At 41.0% G+C, this 25,851-nt stretch overlaps 1 protein-coding gene across 13 annotated transcripts in view; it reads left to right on the top strand.

The window, feature by feature from the left end:
* Window positions 1–25,851, top strand: part of LOC308569411 (uncharacterized protein) — a 286,883-nt gene that overhangs the window by 23,891 nt on the left and 237,141 nt on the right. For 10 of the 13 annotated variants that reach the window (XM_081163357.1, XM_081163353.1, XM_081163350.1 and 7 more), the window contains exons 3-5: window positions 5,358–5,456; window positions 10,891–11,119; window positions 18,762–18,844. In XM_081163357.1, coding sequence (XP_081019483.1) covers window positions 5,358–5,456; window positions 10,891–11,054 — 263 coding nt within the window. In that variant the 3' untranslated portion in view covers window positions 11,055–11,119; window positions 18,762–18,844. The remainder of the gene's footprint in view (window positions 1–5,357; window positions 5,457–10,890; window positions 11,120–18,761; window positions 18,845–25,851) is intronic. The other 3 variants (XR_014000684.1, XR_014000688.1, XR_014000690.1) reach the window with 1 other exon arrangement.

The raw sequence follows: 25,851 nt of genomic DNA on the forward strand, positions 1-25,851 counted from the left end.
CTATTGAAACCAGTGGTGTTCATCTCCCAGTCTTAGAATTGTGGAGCAACTGTTCCAGATCTAGGCTCTCCTGTTATTTGAGTCAATGTTTAATATCTTCATGCCCTATTGAATTTCTTTAATACTAGCATTTGGGGTGAAAAGTTTAAAAAAGCGATCCTTGATGCCTGAATATATATGTGTGTGTGTGTGTGTGTGTGTGTGTGTGTGTGAGAGAGAGAGAGAGAGAGAGAGAGAGAGACTAAAATGCTCATTTAGATTAACTAATTGTGAGCCAGTTTTCTGTCTGAATTGTTTGACATATACTTCTTATCTTGGCCATGAGTCATTGTAGTCTGTTGCTGTAATGTGTAATTTCAAATAACAAACATTTTGTTAATTAATGTGATTTTAACATGCAGTTTAAAAAAGAAACATATATTCCTTTCTCATGGGTTTTACTACGATCTAATCCAGGCTTCCTCAGCCTTGGCCCTCCAGATGTTTTGAGACTACAATTCCCACCATCCCTGACCACTGGCCCTGCTAGCTAGGGATCATGTGAGTTGTAGGCCAAAAACATCTCTAGGGCTGGGTTGAGGAAGCCTGATCTAATCTGTAAAGTGGTACTGAGAAACCCTAGGCCAAAGTACTATTTTGTTTTGACACCTAATCTTTTGCAGGAACTGTTGCACGGCTCTTTTGAAAACAGGCATAACAAACCACATGTCCGATACTGTGTTGTATAAACATTCTCAAACAGCAAATTATAATACAGAAATGTTCTTGGGTTTAGATATTGCTAATAACCCCTCAACCCACATATATTCCACTTTCTTATATATGACTTTAGGACAGTGCTTCTTATGATGTTTATGGGATGAGGCCATGGATTCAGAGGAGATTTCTCTCAGAACCAGTCTCCACTATCTCTGAAGCACTGGCACATGATGAGCCTATTTTGCCCTCACCACTCTAGTCCATGTAGTTTGCATTTCCAGATCCAAAGGCTGCCACACCAGAGGACTTGCGCAGATGTTGGAGTCAATGTCTGTTAAATTATTTTTATTCATTTCATTTCTATACCGCTTTATATTAACAATAAATCTCAGAGTGGTTTACAACACATTAAAACCTCAAATAAAGCAATCCAGCAAAACATTACTGAAAAAAGGCAAATATAAAGTATACATTCAAATAAACAAAGTTAACAAGAAACTAAAATGTTATCTTAAATATTTCAAAAGAAAACATTGCAAAAGTCAACTACAGAATGCACATTTAACTTAGCAATGTTAACAAAAATTGTAAACTTTTAAAAAAATTATTAAAGAAGTCAAAATAAAATGCACATTTAAAACATCATAATTAGCAAAAGAATAAAATATGATAATAAGCCTAGAACGTAACTGCTGCTGTTGTTTCCAGTCCTGCCAATGGTGATTCATGGCAGGTGGTGGCTCAGGCTCAATGACCTGGGTCTACAGTAATTGACAGCCAAGTTGGTCTCAGCTTTTGTAGTTGGAATCAATCAAGGCTCTGCCCTCCCAGGCCAGGTGAAAAAATACCTGCAAGGCAGGGGGCAAATTTTCCAGGACTCACAGCCAAGATAGTCTTTAATGGAAGAAGCTTCTGTCATCGAAGGTGGAATTAGCCACCCAGCTGGAGCTCTGTTGAAGGCTCAGGGTGGAGTTGTCTGCTGCTGAAGTAACATTTGAGCCTTGCTCCTATGAGGCTGCAGCCTACATGCTCCATAGAGCTGTCCAGGGTGCTGTCTGTATCCTCAATTCCTACCCTGCCTGAACCTTGACTTGGCTTCACCTTGCCTTGGTTGAGTTTGCTTTGCTCTGTTGAAACAGGGACATAGCCCTATTTGCCTCACCTGACTATACTTTGTCAGGGCTGAATCTTCAGCTATGAACATCCTGCTTGGGGTGTTCTTCCATTGCTGTTGCCATGGCTTGGAAAAGAACACTAGCTTTTTTATTTAGCTCCATGAAATATCACTCTGCCTTTCGTTTCTTTTCCTTGCATATACCCCTGACATTTATTTTCCTTCCTCTCTCTGCAATGGATTCTTGTCTCCCTCCTACTCTTCAATCCTTGATCTTTCTGCCAAGTGAGGCAGCTGAGTCCAGCCCACCAGGTGGTTGCTGGCACCATTCAGCTACATTCTGTTCTACCTCCTGCTGTTCTTAGTCAGGATTGTGGAGGCATCCACAAATCCTGGCCCTCGAGGGTATTGGCTTAAGCCACTGCTGCTGCTGATTTTTGTCAGAGGCAAAGTCAGAGCTTGCTCTTCTGATTTAAGAAAAAAAATATGTTCCAATGACAGTTGTAAAGGTCATTTTTATTTTTATTTGTCTTCTGCAAATCTCTGAAACTATTCCATGATGATTTTGGACTTATTTCCCCCATACCTAATGGGAAATTACAAACTTAGTTTAGTATCATGGCAGCATACACACACCAAGTAAAAAAGTCCATTCTAATTAAATCCATATTTTAAAAGTGTTTTTGTTTCCCCTGGGTAAGCTATTCACCCCCCCCAATTGAAAGTATTAGGAACATAGGATGTTACCTTCTTCCATCTAGTTCAGTGCTGCCCACACAGAGCAGCAGAGCTCTCTATAGTTTTAGACATTGGACATTCTCACCCTACCTGGAAATTGGACCTAGGAACTCCTATGCTCAAAGCAGATACTGTACCACTGTTAAATCTCCCCCTGAATCCAATCATATTTGAGGAGGTGTGTAGCCATTAAAGAGGAGGATAGACAGCAGACTGGCCACTTTTTGGAGGTAGCCAATAAGAGATCCCTCTGAGCTATGACATGTTTACACTGCAGAACTAAAGCACATTTGTTGGATGAGGTAGTGATCCACAAATCACACACACGCACACGCACACGCACACACACACACACACACATCATCAATCCTTTTTTGCACAGTGGAGGAGTGATACTTTAGCATATATACAAAGCGGGGGTGGGAAACCTTTGACCTTCCAGATGTTGCTGAACTACAACTCCCAGCAGTCCCAACAAGCCTTGATTATAGCAGTTGTAGTTTAGCAATATCTGGAAGGTCAAAGGTTCTCCACACCTGATATAAAGTAAAATGCTACCATATGTACGTAGGCCTGATCTTTCTCCCCTTTGTTGAGAGGGGAACAGTCACACAAATTGCACATTAAGTCCTCATTTCATGTGTTGTTTTTTTGTGTGTGGTGAGGCAGAGACCAGACCTTTGGTTGGGTAGATATATGAATCAGCCCTGTGTGATTTGCTCAGAGTAGTGAGCAGAGCTGGACAAATTCATTTCAAATAAGGGCAACATTACCACCACTATTAATTTATTAATGCCTTCAAAACCACCACCTCAAGGCAATTTATGCATTTTGTTGACCTATGGCTTTTAAAGTTGCCTTCTGAATGTACCTCATGGTTTTAAAAATCAAGTTTAATTCTACATTGGTTCTGACAATTTTCTACTGAAACCAGACTTATGTGCACACCTTAAAATTCAGTTTGGAAAAGTATTTAGTTATAAGTGTAACTGTTATGAAGTAGTATTTTCTTTTCTGCAACGGGGAGACACAACTCTGAAATGTTGAGGACTGAATTAGATGATATATGTGTCTGGCTTGTGATACACTCACTGTTTAATAAGCCCACCAAATACTAAATTTTTACTAGTGTGACATTATACATAAAGCCAAATTCATCATACAGTTTTAATGCTGACCTCCTACTGTGTTTTGCACAGAGAACTGAGCCAGGATGTTACTCTTGGCTTAGAGTTATGGCATGATACAGGAGACTGAATACTGAGGCTTGGGTTATGAATGCCTTGACACAAGACAGTCAGTCAGTATTCTGACTGCAACCTGGAGATACTGCAGACTGCAATTTCTTAGCTCAAATCTTAGTTATTTTGCCAATCAATGTTAATAATAAATACTTTGCCAAAATGTCTTTCAGGTCTCTATGCAATCATTTGATTTTCATCTGTGCCTCATTAAAAGCTATTTTATTAGCACTGAGATTCTCTGCATATATAAGCCAACCTTGGCTCTAGGTTGGTCAAAGAGAATTTAATAAAATTCAGATGGTGTACAAACTATCAGAGGGATATAAAAATTCTTCAGACGTGCAATAACAGCTTCTGTTCCTGGCACACTGTAATATCAGCAAACTCCAGTTCTGTTTTCTCTTTGACTGTAGATGGTTTGGTTCACAGCTACATTGAAATTGAACAGGAAATCAAAATATTGAAACCCAAATATTTATATTTTGCACTTTTTATAAACCTTTGTGGTCATTCTGTGGAATGATAGAGTTCTGCAAGAGCCATGCACTTTAAACATTACTAAGTAAGGGATTTCTTTTTATAAAAAATACAAAATCTCATTGATGATTAATAGTCAGGAAAAGAAGTGTTCTCTGCAGAAAACATAATTCTGCATGTTCAATTTACTATAGCAGTAAACTGAAGATTGGAAAATTGGTTTAAACTAATAAGAATTACAATCAAAATTACTGAGACACAGAGTATTTTAAATAACTGAACATTATTTGCTATGCAATGATTTCAGGATCTGATATTTGGCTGTTAATATTTGACTGTATTTAGTAGTTTTTATATTTAGTATTTCATAATATTTGACACCAGACATTTAGATGAATTTAACATCTGAGAGCCTGCTTTGGACCAAGGTTTGAATATAAATTTAAACAAGCAAGCAAATATATAGGAGGCTGCCAAGGTAAAGACCTAGAATGTTACCTTTAAAACACGACACCCCTGAAACATTAGAAAAACAAAAAGATTTAAAGGGTTTTGTGAATTTCAATATCAGAAAAGAAATGGAAAGCAGACTCTTTATGAGTTGAAATGCCTCCTATTGCAACATGACTTCTGACCAGCCCTATAAAAGGGAACATTTCATTTCACTTTTAATTTGTATACTGCCTTTCTCAGTTTACAAGCTGAAGATACAACAAAGTATGCAACAAAGATCAAACACACCATATAACAATCTGATCCAATACAAAAAAGTCACAATAAAAACATAACTTTAAAAGAAACAACATATATCAAATAAAGTAATACTCAATAATCCATTAGAATATAATAGTACACAATAAAATTAATTCTCAAAATAAGAGTAAATAATAATTAAACAGAATCTCACTCTTAACAATTACAATAAATAATTACTATACTGTAATAAATTTAAATAACAGCAAGTCACAATGCATAAAATACCACAACACATACAAAACCATGTAAAAGGATCAAGCTGAAAAACAAAGACACACAATTATAATTAAAAATTAATAAAACCCTGAACTCCTCTTTTCCCTTTCCAGCTGCTTCTGCTGTTCTTAAAGTCAAGGCTTGGGAAAAACTGCAGGATGGTTTAAGACAACAGAACAGAGGAGGCACTTGCATCTTTACTGATTATAACAGTGGGTAATTGCTATTAAATGTTCATAAAATTAATAAATACGAATAGCTAACTATGCATACATGGGGGGGGGGGAGAAGGAAGGGCCTTTAAAGTAAATAATGAAATAGGTACTCAACTTAAAGAAATACATAGGAAGGTGTCTTTGAATACGTCTCCTGAACCTTAAAAGCTCTTACACATTCTGATGTCAGGGACTGGGCAGATAAAGAGGAATGGTGGAGGTCACCTCCCCAGGAGCCTTCCAGATAGAAGGAAGGGGCAGATAGTATGGATCTAGAGGAGGGGTTTGGCACAGGTCACATGCCAGAAGAAGAAGAGGGAAGAAGTTGGGAAATAATGGAAGATGAGGCGCAGGAACCAGGTAGCATTGGACAGACAGAGCCTGAGCAGCGGCTGACTGACACACTGTCACTGGAGAATTCCCCAGAACCCGTTCCCTTGTTGTGAATAGCAGAGAAGAGGCCTCAAAGCTTGGTGGCACTTAGTAACCGCTGTCAGAGGGAGGAAGACTGTGATGAATAGGGAAGTACAGAGAAGGGGAGGTGGAGCTTCACTCGAGGCAATGTCGGATAATGAACAGTGTGGATGGAATTTTGTCCTGGAAATTCTAATAATAAAAAGGAACTGAAAAGCTCGCTTTTTCTCTGTCTCTCTGCTTTACTGGGCAGGCAGCACCCTGACATCCTGATTGTTATGTGGTAACTTTAGGATTAGAATATGGGTTCAGCTTGCTCATCCTTCTGCCTTCTACTCTGTGTAGAGCAGGCACCTCCAAACTCGGCCCCCCAGATGTTTTGGGACTACAACTCCTATCATCCCTAGCTAACAGGACCAGTGGTCAGGGATGAAGGGAATTGTAGTCCCAAAACATCTGGGGGGCCGAGTTTGGGGATGGCTGGAGGGAAGACTGGGTGTTTTGTCCTCCCTTTGCAAAGAGCTGACTGTTGCTTATAATTGCTGTTTTAGATATCTGCTTCTGTGTGACAAAGGGAAGACAACCCACGCAGGTGAAGGCAACACCCCTTCAGACTCAGGCTTAGCATATATCAGGCATCCCCAAACTCGGCCCTCCAGATGTTTTGGCACTACAACTCCCATCATCCCTAGCTATAGGACCAATGGTCAGGGAAGATGGGAATTGTAGTCCCAAAACATCTGGAGGGCTGAGTTTGGAGGTGTCTGGCATATATCAAGAAGAAATTCCTGAAATATTTTCTAATTGTACCTTATTCTATTTTCTGCATAAGTCAACATTTTTTGTCATAAATATGTGCCACATCAGCAATCCATTTACTACCCAGGTACCTGCCAACTTTGCCATCTCTTTCTTATCTTTTATTTTGCTTGCTTGCTTGATATTATTGGCAAGTTGTTCCAGCATAGTACCAATTCCTTCAAAGATATTTGAAACAAACAAAAAAGATATCTAATGTATTCTGTGTGAAATTTAGATAGCCAGAAGGATCAAAGCTCCAACAAAAACAAAAAGGAAGGAAGGAAAGCTGGCAGAAATTATGAGTTTCCCCAACTATATTTTTTGGCTCTGCGGGATTAGAAGGAATTCTTTGTTGGTGAACCTTTGTATGCTGTAACTGAGTTATTTTCATATGCAGGCCATGCTCAAAGGGAACATTCACATGATGAAAAGAAGTGCATGGTCACAGTACACGAGCTGGTCTGGACCAATATGTATTCCCTGAGCACATGGCAATCATGGCAATTGGGTGATGAATGCAGGATGGGAAATTCCTTTGTATAGCCGCCAAGCTTCTAAACATGGCCTTTACTTCACCTCACCAAGTCAAGAGATAGGACATAGCTCAGCGGCAGAGTACATACCTTGTATGCAGAAGAGCTCTAAATTCAATCCCTGACATTTCCACTTAAAACAGCCAGATAGTAGCTGACGGAAGAAACCTCTGCCTGTGGCTCTGGAGATTTTCTGCTAGCCGTATTAAACAAAAGGCGCCAATAGTTCAGATGTGCCTAAATTGCTGTTTACCCAGTATGGGGTGAATAGCTGTTGTTGTCCCTCACAGCAGGATCCCATGGGAGCCACGCTGAGTCTATGTGGCCAGCAGTTGGGGAATCCCCAGGACAGCTGCTTGGATCCATGGGCTTTCCCACCACCAAACTATTTGAATATTGGGTCAATTCAGCCATAGTAGGTGGGTGGGGCCGCGGAGGGGAGCAGGTCAGGTTTCACTCTGGTCCTCCCCACCCCCCCCCAGCACATAAAAATCAGATGGGTCTGACCCCAGGGACTGCATTCGGCTAAATAACATCCCTCCCTTCCCACCCCATTTGAGTTTTGTATGCTAACCTTTTCCTTCCTAGGTCTTTGTGTTGTCAGCTTTGCTGTGGTTCTATAATGGTTGCTGTATTCAGGGTTGGGAAGGAACTTGCCTGAAAACAGATTGGCCTCATTTGCAGGTTTTGCCTTCCCCCATAGCAATAGTCACAACTTTGATGGATGAGGCATTGGGTGGAATCACCCCACCTCTGAATAGTGTAATATCAGGGCACCCTGCTAGAGGGGTCTAGATGGAAGTCTCTGTCTAGAAGCCAAGGTGTATGGCAGACGGGCCATACAGCTTCCTTCAGCTGGTTGGGAGGATGGCCCATTAATACTATGCTTGATCCTGTCATGCATCATCTCTCCACCAGGGGGCTGAAAGAGTTATACTGTAGACCCAATGCCTGATCCAAAGCCAACCTGGAATCAATAAGGTTGTGGCCAATTTAATCCCTCGAGCATCAGCCGTACCAACAGGCTAAAAAATAGCTGCTATCTATGGGCTGTTAGGCTGTTGAACGAAAAATAACATAGTGAAATTGACTTGCGAGGTGGTGTGTTGTTCAATAAGAGATTGAGTGTTTGAGCGGGGTGGGGGGTGGGGGGGCTTGTTTAATTTAATTGTACACAGGTTGTACAATGACAATACAGTAAAGGTATTATTATTATTGTGCAGTTTGTTCACCTTTGTAGGTTAGGCTTTGCTCCTGAGGGAAGGGTCATTGCGAGTGAGTCCACAATGTGATTCCCCCTCACACCCTTTCCTTTCCTGGGCTCTGCACCTGACCTAGTTCTCCGCTTCCCACATTCATCCTTGCACTGCTTCCCTCCATTTTTAACAACTGCTCTTGCCACTTCTAAGCTGCAGTATCGAAAATATCTGGTCCAGGGTTTCAGTGGTGGTGGTGTGTTCAGGAGCTGTAGCAGCAAAGATCAGAGCCTGAAAGGTGCTTGCTCAGCATCTCCTACAGCAGGGATGTGGCCCTCCAGATGTTAATTGATTCCATCTCCCAACCAACCCCAGCCAGCATACCTGCTAGTCATGAAAGATGAAAGTTCTAGTCGCACATCTGCATGGCCACAGGATCCTCATCCTTGACTTATAGGATTAGCATTCAAAGTACATATTCCCTGCTTCCACATATTCTGCCAGCTAGCTAAGTGATTGTTGAGTTTTTAAGGAATGCATAGAGCACAGAAATAGTTTACATTAGCTCTATGTTTAGTTTCTCAGGAGCTGATTTTGGCCATGTGTACACAGGCAGGTATTTTGTCTAACTGCATTAAAGCTTCATTGCAAAAACTCAACTCAACTCATTAAGCCTGAAACTCATATTCAGGAATTACGACTATCCCCCCACTTTTTTTTTATTAGCAGTAGAATTCTTCTAAATTCCATCAAACCTGTATTTTACCCTCCCCCTTCAAGTATTGCCAAGCTGTTGAACAAGCACAATCTCACTCTTATCTTCCAGGAACTCAGTCTGCTTCAAAAAGCGAGCAGCTAAGCTGAGTGATTTACTTCATCTTGTTCATTAAAATTCAAATAATAATTAAGCCACAGATGTTAACTTTTCAATGACTGCATTACCGATGGTGAAGGAGGTTCGCTATACATACTGGGGCTGCTATAACATTGTATTTGGTGGTCAATCCTTGTGCATGTGTTTACCAAGGGTTTAACAAAGGTTTTGAATCTCTGCTGCTGATATTTTTTAAAAAAAATAAAATTATCATTACGAGGAACTGATAGTGTTCCTAAAGCTTTGGAAAGCTTAACTCGATTACACAGTACATGCACACAGAGATTGTTTGGGATGGCTGTTTGCAGATTTTTCTTAAGTTAAGTTTAAACTAGGCAGAATACAATGTCCATAGAGCAAATACTTACGCAGTGCTTAAAATAATGAGTTAGCAGCACTTACAAACAGAAAACAGTCTCAGAGCTGGTATCTGCATCAATTCTTCGGCGATCAGCCTTCTTTATGGTCCAGCTCTCACTTCCATACATCACTACTGGGAAAACCATAGCTTTAACTATATGGATTTTTGTCGGCAAGGTGATGTCTCTGCTTTTTAAGATGACATTTGAGGTAGATAGATGATGGTGATAGAGAGATAGAGATAGAGATAGAGATAGAGATAGAGATAGAGATAGAGATAGAGATAGAGATAGAGATAGAGATACACCATTGTAACTTAGTATTGTCTACACTGATTGGTAGACACAGGACATTCCCAGTCCTACCTGGAGATACCAGGGATTGAACCTGGGACCTTCTGAATATAGGGAAGATGCTCTGCCACTGAGCTGTGGACCTTCCCTATTGAGGCAGAGGATGTTACATGAATCTTGCCCAAAGAAGTCTCTCTCCAAACCTGGAAGCTCCACTGATGATCAGAGCCCACGTCCCAAGTCATTCCTGAACAACCTATCCTGTTATTTCCATAGACAACTCTTCCAGACTAGTTGCATGAATCATTGGGAGCAAGGACATTTACGAAAAGGTCATTTGGACAAAAGAGTTTGGGAGGCTTGGCAGTGTTAATTGCTCTCCTCTTTGATCAGAAACACTAGCAAGGACGGTGGAAGGCAATAGCATGCATCTGGCTCCATCTAGTTAACAGCTGAAGAGACCTATTCTCGGAGTATGATATAATCCTCATTAAAATGAACCAGAGCATCACACAGAGAATCTGTTGGCAATGAGATGGGGAAATTCATATTGCTGCTTTTATATCCTTAATAAACAAATAGCTGTCTACCAGCCCTTTATATTAAATGATTGGAAAGGGTTAAATGAGAATGATTGCCATGGAAATTTCTTCAGCCTTAATGTTTTCTACTTACGTTCCTTTGCTGTATTGAATGCCCTTGTGATAGAAAAGAAAGAACAAACATCAAAAGTACCTTTTAACTCCACAATTCTTTCTAAATGTCTTTAAACTTATAGGCTATACCACTGGCTTTCTATCTTCAAAGCATGCAGGAGGACGAGGGTCAGATACATATAAAAAAATGTGTGCAATTTAATAAAATATGCATGTGAATTGTATGACCTGCAGAGGAATTATTGTGTGTTAATGAAACATTGTAATGTTAATTACATACTTTTGATTTCTCTTCCCTCCATAGGCTTTATGCTGGTAATTACTGTACAAATGCTAAACTTTTATTGGAACCTAGACTGTGTCACCAAATCTGGCTTCATGACTCAATTGTCCCTAAAGAAAGAGAGGGAGAGTAAAATATCCCAAGAACAATGCAATAAAACTACTAGACAACTGCAGCAACACTAAACACAACTGCAACAACATTGAAATCTTAGATCTCTGCTGATCTTCTCAACTGCCTAGCAGAACAGGTGAGTTTTAATTAAGCTTCAAAAGGTCAACAAAGACAACACATGGTGGGCCTCACTAGGGAAGGTATCCCATAATTTTTGTGCCCTTTAAACTCAGTCTTCTTCCCAGTGCCTCCACACAGCCTGTTCACAGGGTTCATTTCACTTGGCTCTGTTCCTGGATCAAACAATTTCCAACTAATCGATGGCCGCACCTCCACTGAGATCGCTAGAAGTTATATGAAGTGATGGGATTAAGAACCTGTCATGTCAACCTTCCAGTATTTCTAGCACAGTCTTTCTGAATCATTGACATTTGCCCTGAAGAAGCTCCTGTCTTGAAAGGGAATTTGATAACCATTTATGGTGGCAAAAGAGGGTTATGCAAGAGAATGAGTCTTGAAGCATCATATGTTCTATTTTGTGATACATATTTCATTTTATATAGGAGACAAAGCCGTTAGACTTTGCAATAGGTTTTGAGCTATTGGATTTTTGAAAAATGGAACAAGATGTCTCTGCATGGGTTGGTGTACCTAGTATATGACAAGTTCATTGTAATTTTAAAATGTGGCAGAACTAAGTGAATGTTTCTTGGTTCCCACTTTTTCACTATTGTTGCACGCCATCCGAATCTCCAAGTAGTGTGAGATTCCAGGGGTTCTAGGCGCTTACACAGGGTTCATGCTTCCTTCGGAATGGGGTACAGTGGACACAATTCTATTTGGTTTATTTACACACCCACACCCACACCCACCCACCCACCCACCCACCCACCCTACCATAGAGGGGTTCACAGCATTAACTCATCAAGAGAGTCTTGCTTCTTCCATAGCCACAGTCTTGGATTCTAACAGAAATCAGGCATTGCACTATCTCTCAGGCTTCCCAGCCTGCTTCCAGCTTTTAGTTTCTAGCTCAAACAACTCTCAACTCTGGCCCTTGTCTTTCTAAGTACCAGCCATTTGAGGGATTGGGACCCAAACGTTTGTTTTCTGGCACAGAGCTACTTGCTTTGTTACCTCAACAACCCATATTTAGGCCATTATTACACCAAGAATCTAGCCTGGCTATTTCAGGAATTTGAATCCTTGCTTAGATTTTAACATTTGCTGGATCCAGGAATTTGAACAGTCTCAGCATACAGCCCATGCCCTCAAACTTGTAACACAATTACAGCTAATATTTCCCCACATTTAGGTATGGTTTTCAGCCTTATATATATATATATAAACTTTTCAAAATGTATGTTTCATTCTCCATTAAATATTGAAGTCTGGATAATTTGTTCAGTTTCATAGCTAGGGTGTGGTTCCCCCTCTTCTTCTGTGATGTCCAACAACAAAGGGTTGGAAACACCTTGCTTGGATTCTCCTCACCTCTGACCTATGAATCCCTTTCCTTCTGTGACAGATCTTGCTATAGGTCCTGGATGGTTTTACTGGAGCCATGACTTTGCTTCTGAAACCAGTTGCTAGGATTCGCAAGTGGGGAGGGAGCTGTTACATCCAGGTCCTGCTTGTGGGCTTCCTGGAGGCATCTGGTGGTCACTGTGAGAAGAGAATGCTGGACTTTGGCATGATCAAGTAGGGTTCTCCTTATGTTCCTGTTCCATGGAACCAAAGAACAACTTCACAGGCAATTCTCATTGGGACTGTGAGATTGGGGGTATGTGCTAAACCCTGTTTCCCATGTGCCCCTACATACTTGGGGTGGATATCTAAGTTATGAAACAGGGCACCTTCAAATTATTTCACAGAAATCACATTAACATAATGTGTGGTTTGATCCTGAGTGCAGACTTCTGGAAGATCTGGCAATAGCATCATTGTGAATGCTTGACTGAAATTAGTAGTAGATAATTATTGTTAAAGGGGGTAATAGTATTTTGTTATCAGGCTGGCGCTTTGGGGATGGACAGGTTACAACTAACAAGTTTGTCTTGATACAAGATGATGAAATGATGTATGGGGAGGGGGACATTTTTCTTATTTTTATGTTTCCAGATACCCATTAATCATAAATCTTGGACTGATAGTGCCAGGACAAAGTCAGAAGGTAACTGGAAGAGTCAGCTACATGAGCTGCCTCAGGCAAGACTTGCTGTGAAACTGAAGGAAGGAAGGGAGTAAATTCCAACAGTTGATAAAAACAAGTATTTCAACCTTGAGAAATACATGTTCCAAAAATGAACCGTGGAACAAGGATTTCCTAGACAGAAATAAGCAACTAAGTTTCAGGTAATGCCAGCTTATCCTATGCCAGTACAGTGTAGCGGCTGCTCTGCAGTGTAGCATAGCCACGAGTGTTGGATTATAACTAGGAAAATTCTAGCATGGAAAGATTCTAACTTGGAAACCCAGTACTGTGAGTTAAGTACATGGAAGCTTTCTGCAAAAAAGTCTCATGTTTACCAACTTTCTGAGACTGATCTTACATGGAACATGACTTTTGTTTCAGTTGCCATCTTGCTTCCAACATGTGATGAATGTTTTCGAAGCATGAAATTGTCTAAACTAAATCTCTGGGGTAAAGGCCACATCTTTAGAAGTCTTCTACAGTTCAGGAACCACTTCATCCTCTTTCCTCCCACAGTTAGTAACATGGGATAGCTGGACCTGTCATTGGGAGGGACCAAAAATCAGTGGCAAAGAACATGATGTGCATGCAAAAGGTCCTAAGTTCAACCACTAGCTTTTCCAGTTAAATTAATATGTAATAGGGACATATTTTTTTATAATACCAATTCATCTAGCTCAGTATTGTTTATACCAGAAATGAGGAGCCTATGGATTACAACTGTGAGCTTCCCTGACCAAGATGGCTGGGACTGATGGGAGCCAATGTCCACCAACATCTGGAGGGCCACAGTTTTCTCATTCCTGGTCTACACTGACTGATAGTGACCCCCCATTTCAAAAAGATGTCTTTCCCCACACTGTCTGGAGATGCCCAGGATTGTTCCTGTGGCCTTCTGCATGTAAAGCAGGTGTTTCATATGGAAGACCATTACTGGACAGGTGAGCAATCAATATTAGGCTAAATGCATAGTCAACTGACCTTGTATAAGGCAGCCCCCTATGCTATACGACTCCTTTGACCTGTATATTTCAAGGTGGCAGCACCAGCAACTCAACTGGTGGCCTCTTGTCTGAATCTGAATAGTCAGGCCTTTACTTTTGCATGAGGTCACATCTGTATGTAGTTTCTGAGTATCATCTTTATATTAAAAGGGGAAAGGGGGTTTGGCTAATTGCTAGATGTTAGACCACCTGGAAAGAGTGACATCTGCTAGCTGTTTACTTTGCTGAGTAAGAGGCTGAGCACTTAAAATGCATTTCCTATCAACACCTCCGTTTTGCACTTCAAGCCCAGATAGTTATGTTTCCCATTTTTGAAAGAGACTGCTCAGGGCACCACTATGATTGACAATCCTCATCTGTGAGCTAGCAAACTTGTGCAACTGAACCTCAGTTTAGCCTTTTCACTGCACCAACTTCAGCTTTCCAAAAGTCTCATCATAACCTGCTGTAGGACTTGATACTGTGAGATACTGGACATTCTGGACAGATGCAACCAATGCTTGAAAGTTTTGTTTAATTGAATGAATTAGATGGTAAAGTTACAATGCTATCTAGTTAAATTGCTATTGCATGGGCTGTGTTTGTGACTTCACTAATCACTGACTGAAACTTTGGGAAGATGGATAATGTTTAAAATGGAACAACAATTTCAACAGAATCATTTTTAAATGCATGGGCTCCACACAACAAACCTCTTAACCATAGGCAAAAGCACTCTTCAGACAACCAGTAAGTGGATAGGAAGGGGGTCAAAATTGAACCTGCTGTCATCACTCACAACCTTCACATGTTCATCTGTACTGACCCATCACTTATAAAAACTGCACATGTGTGTGTGCATTTCACACAATCTATATCTTGGAACATGTACGTGTATGTGTTGTGTACAGAAGATGAATGTGCATTGGCTAGGATCAGGGACAGTGGGAGTTTGCATTTTGAACAAATTCTTAGCTAGCTACTGCACATATTGGCCATGTTTGGGCTACGTCTTGCTATAGTTTAGTATGACTTCTGAAGGAGGCCACTGAGTTTACATCACCATAACACACAACCAGAATTCTTCCTGCTTACAAATACAGCAAAGATCCAAATTATAGTAAATGGTTCCATATACCACATTTGCCCCACCACAAGGTAATAACATTTTGGAACTTCTTGTAGCTCCTGTTCTATGGACTAATATAAGTTAAAGCTACTGTTGTAGGTGCTGCACATGGCGTTAGTTATTTTTTCCAGCCTAGACTGTATTCTGCACATCAGTGGTTCATCTGACCTGTCTGTCATCATGAGTGCAAAACGTGATTTTGCACACTGTTGCTCCATGTTCCATAAAAAATATTGTTTATGCTATGCTGCATTCTCCCTTGTCTTATACATGAGCAAAAAAAAACAAAAAAAAAAAACAGTTGGCCACATGTACAGTTGACATGTGAACTACTCATAAGAGCATAAGAACTTGTGGAATCATGCCAATGGATCATGTAGTCCAGCATCTGTAGAAAGTCTGTAAGCAGGACTTGAGCACAACAGCATTCTCCCTGCTTGTGATTTCCAGCAACTGGCATTCAGAGCGGTCAGCGCTGTGGTCTAAACCACTGAGCCTCATGGACTTGCCGACTGCAGTTCAAGTTCAGCGTGACGGGGTGAGCTCCCGTTGCTTTGTCCCAGCTTCTGCCAACTTAGCAGTTCAAAAGTATACCAGCGCAAGTAGATAAATAGGTACTGCTGCAGCGGAAAGGTAAACAGCATTTCTGTGCATGCTGGCACTTGCCACGGTGTTCTGTTGCACCAGTAGTTGGCCACATGACCCGGAAAGCTGAGGACAAACGCCGGCTCCCTTGGCCTGAAGTGAGATGAGCGCCGCACCCCATAGTCAAGTTTGACTGGACTTAACCATCCAATGGTCCTTTACCTTTTTCTTTTACCTGTTCAGAGACATACTGCCTCCGACAGTGGAGGTAGAACATCCTTATGTATCTGGCTAGTCCTTACGTTACACTCACCAATGGGAAGTCTGCAGTTGGGATTCAAGTCCCATAAAACTGACTACAACAAATATTTACCTCATCTGCAGTAGACATATAAATATATTCCATTATAATATTCAAACATTCTGTAGTGACTCAAACCTTTATTCAGTGCAATCCCCTCCAAACGGCCAATAGGATATTCAAATTACACTGGGGATAGCCTCGGAATATTACCACACGAAACAGCGTAATTGTTTCCAAATGTACAGACAATTGAAGTCTTGTTGTAGGAATAATAATAAAAAGCTATGCCTCAGACCTACATGTGCAGCTTTAAAACAGAAAGGGAAATTATGGTGTGTGTGTGTTTTAAATACATCTAAATAAATACTCATTATGGATACTTTTCAAGTGTATTCCTTCTGGATACATTAGAGTTGTTCAGAGGGGAAAAAGGGGGGACACACCTGGCTGTCTCACAGCTCCTAAATCCTTTTCTAAAAATCAGTGTCACACACACACACACACACACACACACACACACACACACACACACCTGCAAAACAGTAATTAACTGCTCTGCATGTTGCCACAAGTAAGTATGCCATGAATCATACAAGGCACTAGAATATAGTCCTGTATGAATCATACGTATGCTGTGACACTAATGGGTTTTAATCCAAGGTATGTTCGGAAACCTATGCTGTTGCCTTTTATGCCTTTCAAATACAAATGTCATGAAATTTTCAACAGCTCCTCAAGTCCTGCATAACAATTTCCCAGGCAGAAACAGTGAAGCCTAAGTCAAGAAAGGAAAGTTTTTTGGGTGTGTGTTTGTTTTTAAACAAGGAAAACCCAAACCATGACTGCCCTTGAGGACACTTGATAATTTCTTGCATTCACTATCAACCCTCTGCTTGCTGGTTTGAATATGAAATGCTTACAGTGCCTTGCATGAAATGGTGGGCATTTATGCAAATTAGTATCTTGTTTCTATGTATTTGCTATATCTTACCACATCTAGGGCTGGGAAGATATGCTATCAGGCAATTTTTCATGAGATCTTTTAGATAACAATTTGAGTGGAAGGCCTGATTCAACTTTCAATTTAGGCAGGTGTAAATCAGCAGAAAATCTATTATAGCCAGAGGCTTCTTGCTACTTGGCAGGATGTTTTAAGGGAATCTGATCTATATTTAAGCTGATTCATACAGAACTATGTCTAGGCGACGTGTTTCAACCCTTCCTGCTACAGCAATGTGAATCTGAGTAGCTCACAACCAGGGCCGGATTTAGATGCAGAGAGGTCCTAGGCTACTCCACTTGTGAGGCCCCTCCCCATCCCCCACCCTCACAACTAGAAGAAAATGGAAGAGTGTTATAAACAAAAATTGAGTGAACCCAAGGATGATGATGGGTATTTAAAATTCTACAATTCACAATTTCTCCTCTAAAGGATATATGATATTGTTGTTAAATACCATGGTGATTTTTAAAAATGCATAAAATTAACACTGAAAAACTTTTGCAATAACTGAACTTTGTAAACCTTTTGTGGCCTGGGCAGGCCTGGAACTAGTTCCCAAGTCTTGTTCCTCTCTAAGGAATCAGGTTCAACCTTCATGGCATTTAACCCTGGCTCAGCATCCTCTGAGGTTAAACTATGGACCTCTTGGAAGCTTGAAGGTTCCCAAACCTTCTCTGAGTTACTAACAACAGCTGTATCTGCTATGACTGTTTTAGCAAACTCTTCAGCATACCTTTTTGGGTGGTTTACCCTTTGTGGCCCTTTCAGATCTGCGTACTATACACAAGTCTTCCATGCTGGGCAGGCTGCGCAGGTTGCGATTTGGCACGTCTGTGCATGTGCAAAGCGTGATTTAGCAGGAAGTACCCGTTCTGCTACTTCTGGGTTTTGGCAGTCCGCAACCCAAAAAAATGCAACCTGAAGTGTCTGTAACCCGAGGTATGACTGTAATGCGTGTTAGAAGCATGATATCACTGAGAGTACAAAGAACAGGAAAATTCTAGGGAAGAGCAGATTACTAAGAGTTAGGGTTAGTCCACATGAGCACTTTGACTGTTCTTTTCATTCCAGGGTGCATGGTTGTGTGACATACTGGGGGAAGGGCTAAAGCCGGGTCGTCCTCTTATATACCTGCTGGGATTGACAAGGCATCTGACCCTCACCTGAATCTCATAGCTCTCCTGTAGCTGCTTCTAATTAACAGCAGCTTCAAATTAAAGATAGCATAATAAGAGCCCTGTTGCTTCAGATCCAAGGCTCATCTAGTCCAGTATCCTATTCTCACAGTGGCCACTGGAAGTAACATAGAACCATCTTGGCTTGGCTAACCTTTGCTGAACAGGCCTTATTTCTGAATAAATATTATAGAAGATTCTTTGCCAATAAACCTCTCATGTTACGGCACAATATACAGCTATATTAAATGCTGGGACATTTCCATTCTCCTTCTGATTATAGGGAAGCAATGCCTCAGCAGTGGATAAGGGCCCTAATGTGGAAGCAGCCCTACCATACTTCCTAGGAATGAAGAAAGTCCATGTTTTGAACAGCACAAATCACTGTTGTGTTTTAATTTCCAGTACTTAGGACTGGGCTGGATGATCCCAAGACTCCTTGAAGGCCTCCTGTTGCAAAGAGACTGAGCAGCAATGGTAACATTTGGGTGAGAGCTAAGCATTTATTTTATAAAAGGCTTAATAAACTACAGTGCAGAGGCTTTATTACCATCAACAAGGTGTGTTAGAGTAACTCCTAATGGTAGGGATTAACCTTGTCATGGTCTGTTGCTTTCATTACTGTGCTAACAACGAAGTCGGCTTATCATGCTGCTCACTGTACAATCTACTTAATGCGGTGAATAGATTATTTGGTCTCAGAGTGGTGAAGTGACATTTCAGGATTTTGACTTTTAGAATATTATACATTTCTCCTGCTTAGCGTGAACCTGAGCCGTCAGATACTGTAGCTAATCAATTCTATTAATTTCGTATGAGAGCCTACGTGCAAAACAGTTCAAGCCACACCAGGACCATTTGCTAAATAAACTCAGCAAGCTGCCTTGAGCCAATGGCCCTACGTAGGTCCATCAGAATGCAGTCCCCATCTACCGCAGAGTAAGGAAGGTAGGGGCAGAGTCTGCTTTGTGGGTGAGCCCCAAGCCTGTTATTTAAATTTTTTTGCTTAAACAAGTTATATACCACTTGAGTACAATCATCCCTAGCTGGTGTACATGAAAAAACACACACATAAAAGGTAAAAATTGGTTAACATGATAAAATCAAACTTCGGCTAAAAGGCTTGCAAGAATAAATCAAAGTCTTCCATGTGCACCAAAAGCTCAACAGCTTGTCTGATCTCAACTGGAAGGGAGTGCCACAAAACTGGACCTGCAACACTGAACACACAACTGTATCTGAGCCATGGGGGGGGGGGGTACTAACAGTGACTCCCCCAAAGACCTCAGTGATCAGGCAGGGATATACAAGATTAGGCAGTCCTTGAAGTATCCTAGACCCAAGTTGTTAAGTACCAGGTTCAATCCCTGGCATCTCCAGCTATGGACCCTCCTAATACAATAGATACATAATATAATATATCATATTAAGACTGCAGAAGTCACTGCAATAGGACAGGGACCAAAAGCTCGCTTCACGTTTTGAATACTCTCTCTCTCTTTACTAAGATAACATTTAGATTTTCTAAAAATACATTTTGTCATAAGCTCTAGTCCTGGAACAACTATGCATGTCAAAAGGTCTTGCTTGTACTCATTCTGAAGCAAATGGCAAATATCTACACCTCTGGAGAATAGGTTAGAAGCAAAAATCTGTCTGAATATTTAAAGAACAAAACCTTCCATAGGGAGAAAGTTGTGAAAAATCCCATTGTATCTTTCTTTCTTTTTTATGGAGAAAGCAGGGACTCTTTCATAGTTAGTGGTTCTGACAAAAGACATAGTCTTAAAGGATTCTCAGCAGGTTTATATCAAAGCGGTACAAAATCTACATCTGGGAAGACGTATTGTCATTGTCAAGAGTATTCCTGGAGTGAACGTTTATAAACCCACCATAACAAGCATGCCTGAAACTATCCTGAACTGATACACTTGAATTTATGCAGTAATAAGCACACTATTCCAAGGAGCCAGTTTAACAAACCAAGTTACAAAAAATTTTAACAAATAAAAATTGCAAAACAAGGCAAGTGTTAACGGTGCTTAGCTGAGGACAATTACTATTTTAGGAGATGATACTTGTAATAGCCATCATTTAAACAACTAATATTGACATTTTACAGTAGAGTTCCAGTATGACAGATACTTATGACTAATGTAGCACATGTTTTTCAGGGGACTATTATTGTTGTTGAAACCTTTAGCAAAAGCACAGAAACAAACAATTCTTTCAATTTCATTGCCCTAGCACAAGCATGGGGAACCGCTGGCCCTCCAGATGTTGCTGAACTACAACTCTCATCATCCCTTGCAATTGGCAGTGTTTGCTGGGGCTGATGGTAACTAAGTCATCCACAAATGCTCTCAGTTTATATTTCTGATGCCCTATTTGAACACCAGCGCCATTGCCATTCTAAGAGAACAAGGGAGTTGTTCATGGTGAGTGCTGCCACTGCTTTTTCCAGAAAAAAATAGCACTGCTCCCAGCTAAGTAGTTTTAGGATTGCCCCCTAATTCTTTTATATGTACATTTTAGGTGTACACCTAAAAGATGCAACAAGCCAGCAAAAATTAGTTGTTATGAGAAAACCTACTGTGTTGTGGTTTGCATAAAAAACAGTAAGTGGTAAAAGGTAATGCGATAGGACTTATTTATGAGTAGACATGATTGTGGTTGCACTGTAAAACAGGAAACTGGCAAAAATATTATTAGGGTACTTTAAAGGAATGTAGTGTTGCAAAGGAGAAAACCAATGGTGAGCATTCTTTCCCTGAGTTTCTTCATGAATAGTTTCCCCCAACAGAAAAAAACTGATCCAGTTTAGCACAGAAAGCTATGAACAGTCTAATTTGCATTGGAATGCTAATATTTCTATGCTTTTTCTTAAAAATGTCATTCAAGTGAGGGGGGAAGGAGAGAGAGAGGAGAGAATCCTTATTCCCTAGTTTGGCAGAATCGCTTTTGACGTCTTCGTTCCTCTCCTGTCATGCTCCTGCCTGTGTGAGGATAAATGCGCTGCAACTGGAAAAGTGAGATAAATAGCATAAGGAGAAATCATAATAAAGTGTAGTGCTTGAACGCTGCATTCTCCAAAATGCACCAGTCATAAAGCCTGACCAGGCCTGAAAGTAAAAAATAAATAAAAAAAATTCAAATGCGAATATAGGATCCCCACAGACCATTTTCTTATGCCTCTTCCACAACTATGAAGCATTAAAATATTGTGAACACTTTACATTTAATTGCAGGCATGCTGAAAAACCATATGACACACTCCCTGTGCAGTTATAGTGCAGAATAAAGGAATTTTACATCTCAGAACTACACTCAGGACACAATTGTTTTCCCCCCCATAAAATGATACATGAATGTATGGAAATTGTCACAAAAGGGGCTTGGGATGCAAGTCTCTGAGTTATAAAAAGCAAACGCCTTTCCCTAGTCTCTATAATTCTATTCTGAAATCATCTGCAATACAGAGAACAGGACTTTTTAAACATATATGCTGCATAGGCTAATGATATTTTAATTTTGCAACAACCATTAAAGTTGAAACATTTCCTGACCTATGAGGGTTTCAAAAGGTCCATTACATGGGCAGCACAGACATTCTCTCCACATACAATTTCCTTGAAGCTAGACTACTGTAAAGTGCACAGTGTGGGGCTGCCCTAGATAGCTAGCAGAAACTTCAGTTGCTCGGGCTTGTGATTGGTGCATTTTCCAAGAATGTATTACCGTTTCCCTCCAGCATTTGCTGTGACTTGCTTCCTGTTGTCTTCCAGTTGCAATTTAACATGCCGCCTTTGGATTTTTTAAAAAAGATTGAGAAATGTGACCACTGAGTCAAGGAAGTGGTGTAATAGATAGGTAGGAATTAAGAGAAAGCAAGCTGTCTGCCATCCTTTGCTACATACCATGGGCGTTCTAGATCAAATGAACTGGGAAAGGACTACAGATCAGTAAAGCAGATGTTTTCCATGTAGGTATTTCCTGGTTCAGTTTGGGGCCTCTCCATTTAAAAGGACAATGTAGTAGGTGATATGAAAATCCATTACCTGGAGAGCCATTGCAGTTCAGATTAGGTAGTACAGCACTGACCTAAATGGAAAAATATTCTGACCTGATATCAGGGAGCTTGCTATGAATTACATTTGTGGGCACAGGGGCGGACTTTGGTCTTTCAAATTCTGTAGCATCCTGTGTGAGGACACATTGTGTGTCCCCACCGCCACTTCCATTCTTCCCAATTTACTACATCATAGTTTTGGCTCCCTGTGGCACCCCCTAGGATTGGTGCTCAGTGCAGCTGAAGCAGTCATGCCGCCCTAAATCCGCTTATGGTGGAGACCAGCATGAATTTAGCAAGTGAAGGTGAGTGCCCTGGCAAGCAGGACACAGCCTAGATTCAGGCCAAAACGAGGACCTGTTGCCCCCCTGGATACTGTTGGACTCCAACTACCATCAGCCCCAGCCATCATGATCAGGGATTACTGGAGTTGTAGTCCAACCACAACTGGAGAGACACAGGTTCTCCCCTTCTGGCCTACATGCTCCAGCCATTCTTACTGGGAATATAATTTTGCATTTGAGCTCCAGAGTTAATTGTGGTGCTAAACTAAACAGTGATCCATAGAACTGAGCTGTTCATGGAACTGCCTCTTGCACTGCCCAAGGCAAGGAATGTACATATTTAGTAATGTGTCTTAAAATACAAGGACGCGGGTGGCGCTGTGGGTAAAACCTCAGTGCCTAAGACTTGCCGACCGTATGGTCAGCGGTTCGAATCCCCATGGCGGGGTGAGCTCCTGTCGTTCGGTCCCAGCTCCTACCCACCTAGCAGTTTGAAAGCACCCCTAAGTGCAAGTAGATAAATAAGTACCGCTTTATAGCGGGAAGGTAACGGCGTTTCCGTGCGCTGCGCTGGTGCTGGCTCGCCAGAGCAGCTTCGTCACGCCGGCCACGTGACCCGGAAGTGTCTTCTGACAGCGCTGGCTCCCGGCCTCTTAAGCGAGATGAGCACGCAACCCCAGAGTTGGTCACGACTGGCCCATACGGGCAGGGGTACCTTTACCTTTACCTTAAAATACAGTCATGCTCAGAATTTCACTTATCAGCAAGCAACACTGGGGTCAGATGCTGCTGAATATGATTTCAACAAATCACTGAGTGATATTTTAAAATCTCTAGAATATTTTTAGTTTTCCTTTTTTGTTGTTGTTGTCAAGAGAATAACAGCATGTTGAGTTCTGAGGTTCCTATTTATTATGTCAACAGAAACATGCTTTTCACCAAACAGAATCTGTGGTCCTTTCAGATGTGGAAATACAGATATTTTAATGTTATGCATCATTAACTGTTACGCGAAGGAGTACCATGCTCAATATCTTTCTCAAAGGCTTAACATTATCCATTCTGAATGATGACTTTTTGGTTTAACAGTGAGCCAAGGTTTATTGGCATTTAGGCACCTGCGGTGTTACACCGACATCATTAAAACAAGTCACGCTTATGTGAACAATGCAACATGGTGGTAGGTGTAAACAAGACAGACACTGCTGGGTTGTAGGTTTAAGCTCATTGTAGAAAGGATGAACTCATTCTATCCGACATTTCCAGCTGTGCAAACAGCGGTGCCGAGTGAACGGCAGTTAACTTTACTAATACACAGGGATTAGAACAGAGGTTGTGCTACATATAAATGGTGCCTGCTTAAAGTCTGCTTAAAGCAGATGAATGTTACACAGATGAAATAAAGGAAACTCACTAGTGCATTTTCTAGGCTGTCATGCAATGGGATGCAGCTCCCTATACATTCCTGGTATTAATTCTTTGGCTTGATAGCAGCACTGCTACACAGTGTGACAAATTTCAGCATGTCAAACTGGACATAGAATAGGCTCAAGGGGACCCAAACTTGGTTGCAGTTGCTTAAACTTCCTTCTCATATTCTGTAAGCCTTCTATGTACAGTGGTACCTAGGGTTCATAAGCTTCAGGTTACATACGCTTAAGGTTACAGACTCTGCTAACCCGGAAATAGTACCTCGGGTTAAGAACTTTGCTTCAGGATGAGAACAGATATTGTGCCCTGGTGGCACGGCGGCAGCGGGAGGCCCCATTAGTTAAAGTGGTGCTTCAGATTAAGAACAGTTTCAGGTTGAGAACGGACCTCCGGAACGAATTAAGTACTTAACCCGAGGTACCACTGTACTTCCATGGAGCTTACCACACACCCCTTTTTCACACACCCATTTATGGTTGTCTGCCTTGCTGGTGACTTTGTTAGTGAAGAAAGGCCATAGCTCCCCAGTGAACATCTGCTTTGCGTGCAACAGGTCTCAGGTTCAATCCCTGGGATCTCCAGGCAGGGCTGGGAAAGACTCCTGCCTGCAGCCCTGGAGAACTGCTGCCAGTCATTGAAGACAATATTGAACTAGGTGCTCAGATTAAGTATAAGGCAGCTTTCTTAAACGCTCTCATGTCTTAAAGACCAGCTTAAATGGCTGAAATTTAGTAGATGCAGTGTTTCCCCCCCAGTATGGAGATAGTGGTGGGAAAAGCTTTGTTTGTCTACTTCTGGCTGTTACCGCAGTCATGGGAGCAGCAGCAACAACAATAACAATAACAAAGTGACTAGGATCCTTTACTTTCTCTCTCTAAATTGTCACCACATGATTCTTCCACTCTATTTTAGCCATATTGATAAAACAGCAGGGGCGTTATTAAGCTGCCACCTCCACCAACTTGTTTCTGTCACTCATCCCTCCCTCAGCATAGTTTTTCCTTTCAGAGTGCAGCTGAAATTTTTACTTTGTTATGTTCTCTCTCATTGAACACTGGAATAGATATATATATTAGAAACCCAAACACTTCCAGTTCTAGATTTCCAAAAGCCTTTTCTGACTTTTGTCAGTGCTGGCTCCAGTATATTGCTACCAGCAGAAAATAGATTACTAAATGTATAACCAATATATGTTTGTGAGAGGTTTCTTCCTTAACATCTCAACTCTGTTAGTCCTAATTAACAAACAAACAAAAGCTTTTCTGAATACAAAGTCTGTGTCACATCAAAAAATGGAGCTCCCATTTCTGGCTGCCATAGATGGAGTCCAGTCCACATATTTGGCTTGAGGTGGGGTAGAGGATTTGCAGCCCAATTCCATGCATGTTGGGTGAGAAGTAAACTCAACAGACTGCAATGAGATTAACTCCAAAGGAGGAATGGGGAAGATTCAGTTTGCATTTGAAGGCAAGCTTAACGATTTGTATTTCCCAGAACAATATGTGAACTGAAACACAGTTATCCTTCAAATTAGCACTGATCCGAAATTTGCAAGGCCATGCAATGTGTACAAAAATGCATTTACTATGGGAAAGTGTTCAACTAAACGCATATATTAGTGAAAATAAAATACAGAAATGAATTATATTAGCAGGAATTGCTTTGTGACAACTAGGCAAAAATAGCACATAAAAATGTGCATAGAAGGAGA

This window comes from Podarcis bocagei, assembly GCF_964188305.1.
Source record: "Podarcis bocagei genome assembly, chromosome: 12".
In the NCBI taxonomy this organism is placed as follows: domain Eukaryota; kingdom Metazoa; phylum Chordata; class Lepidosauria; order Squamata; family Lacertidae; genus Podarcis; species Podarcis bocagei.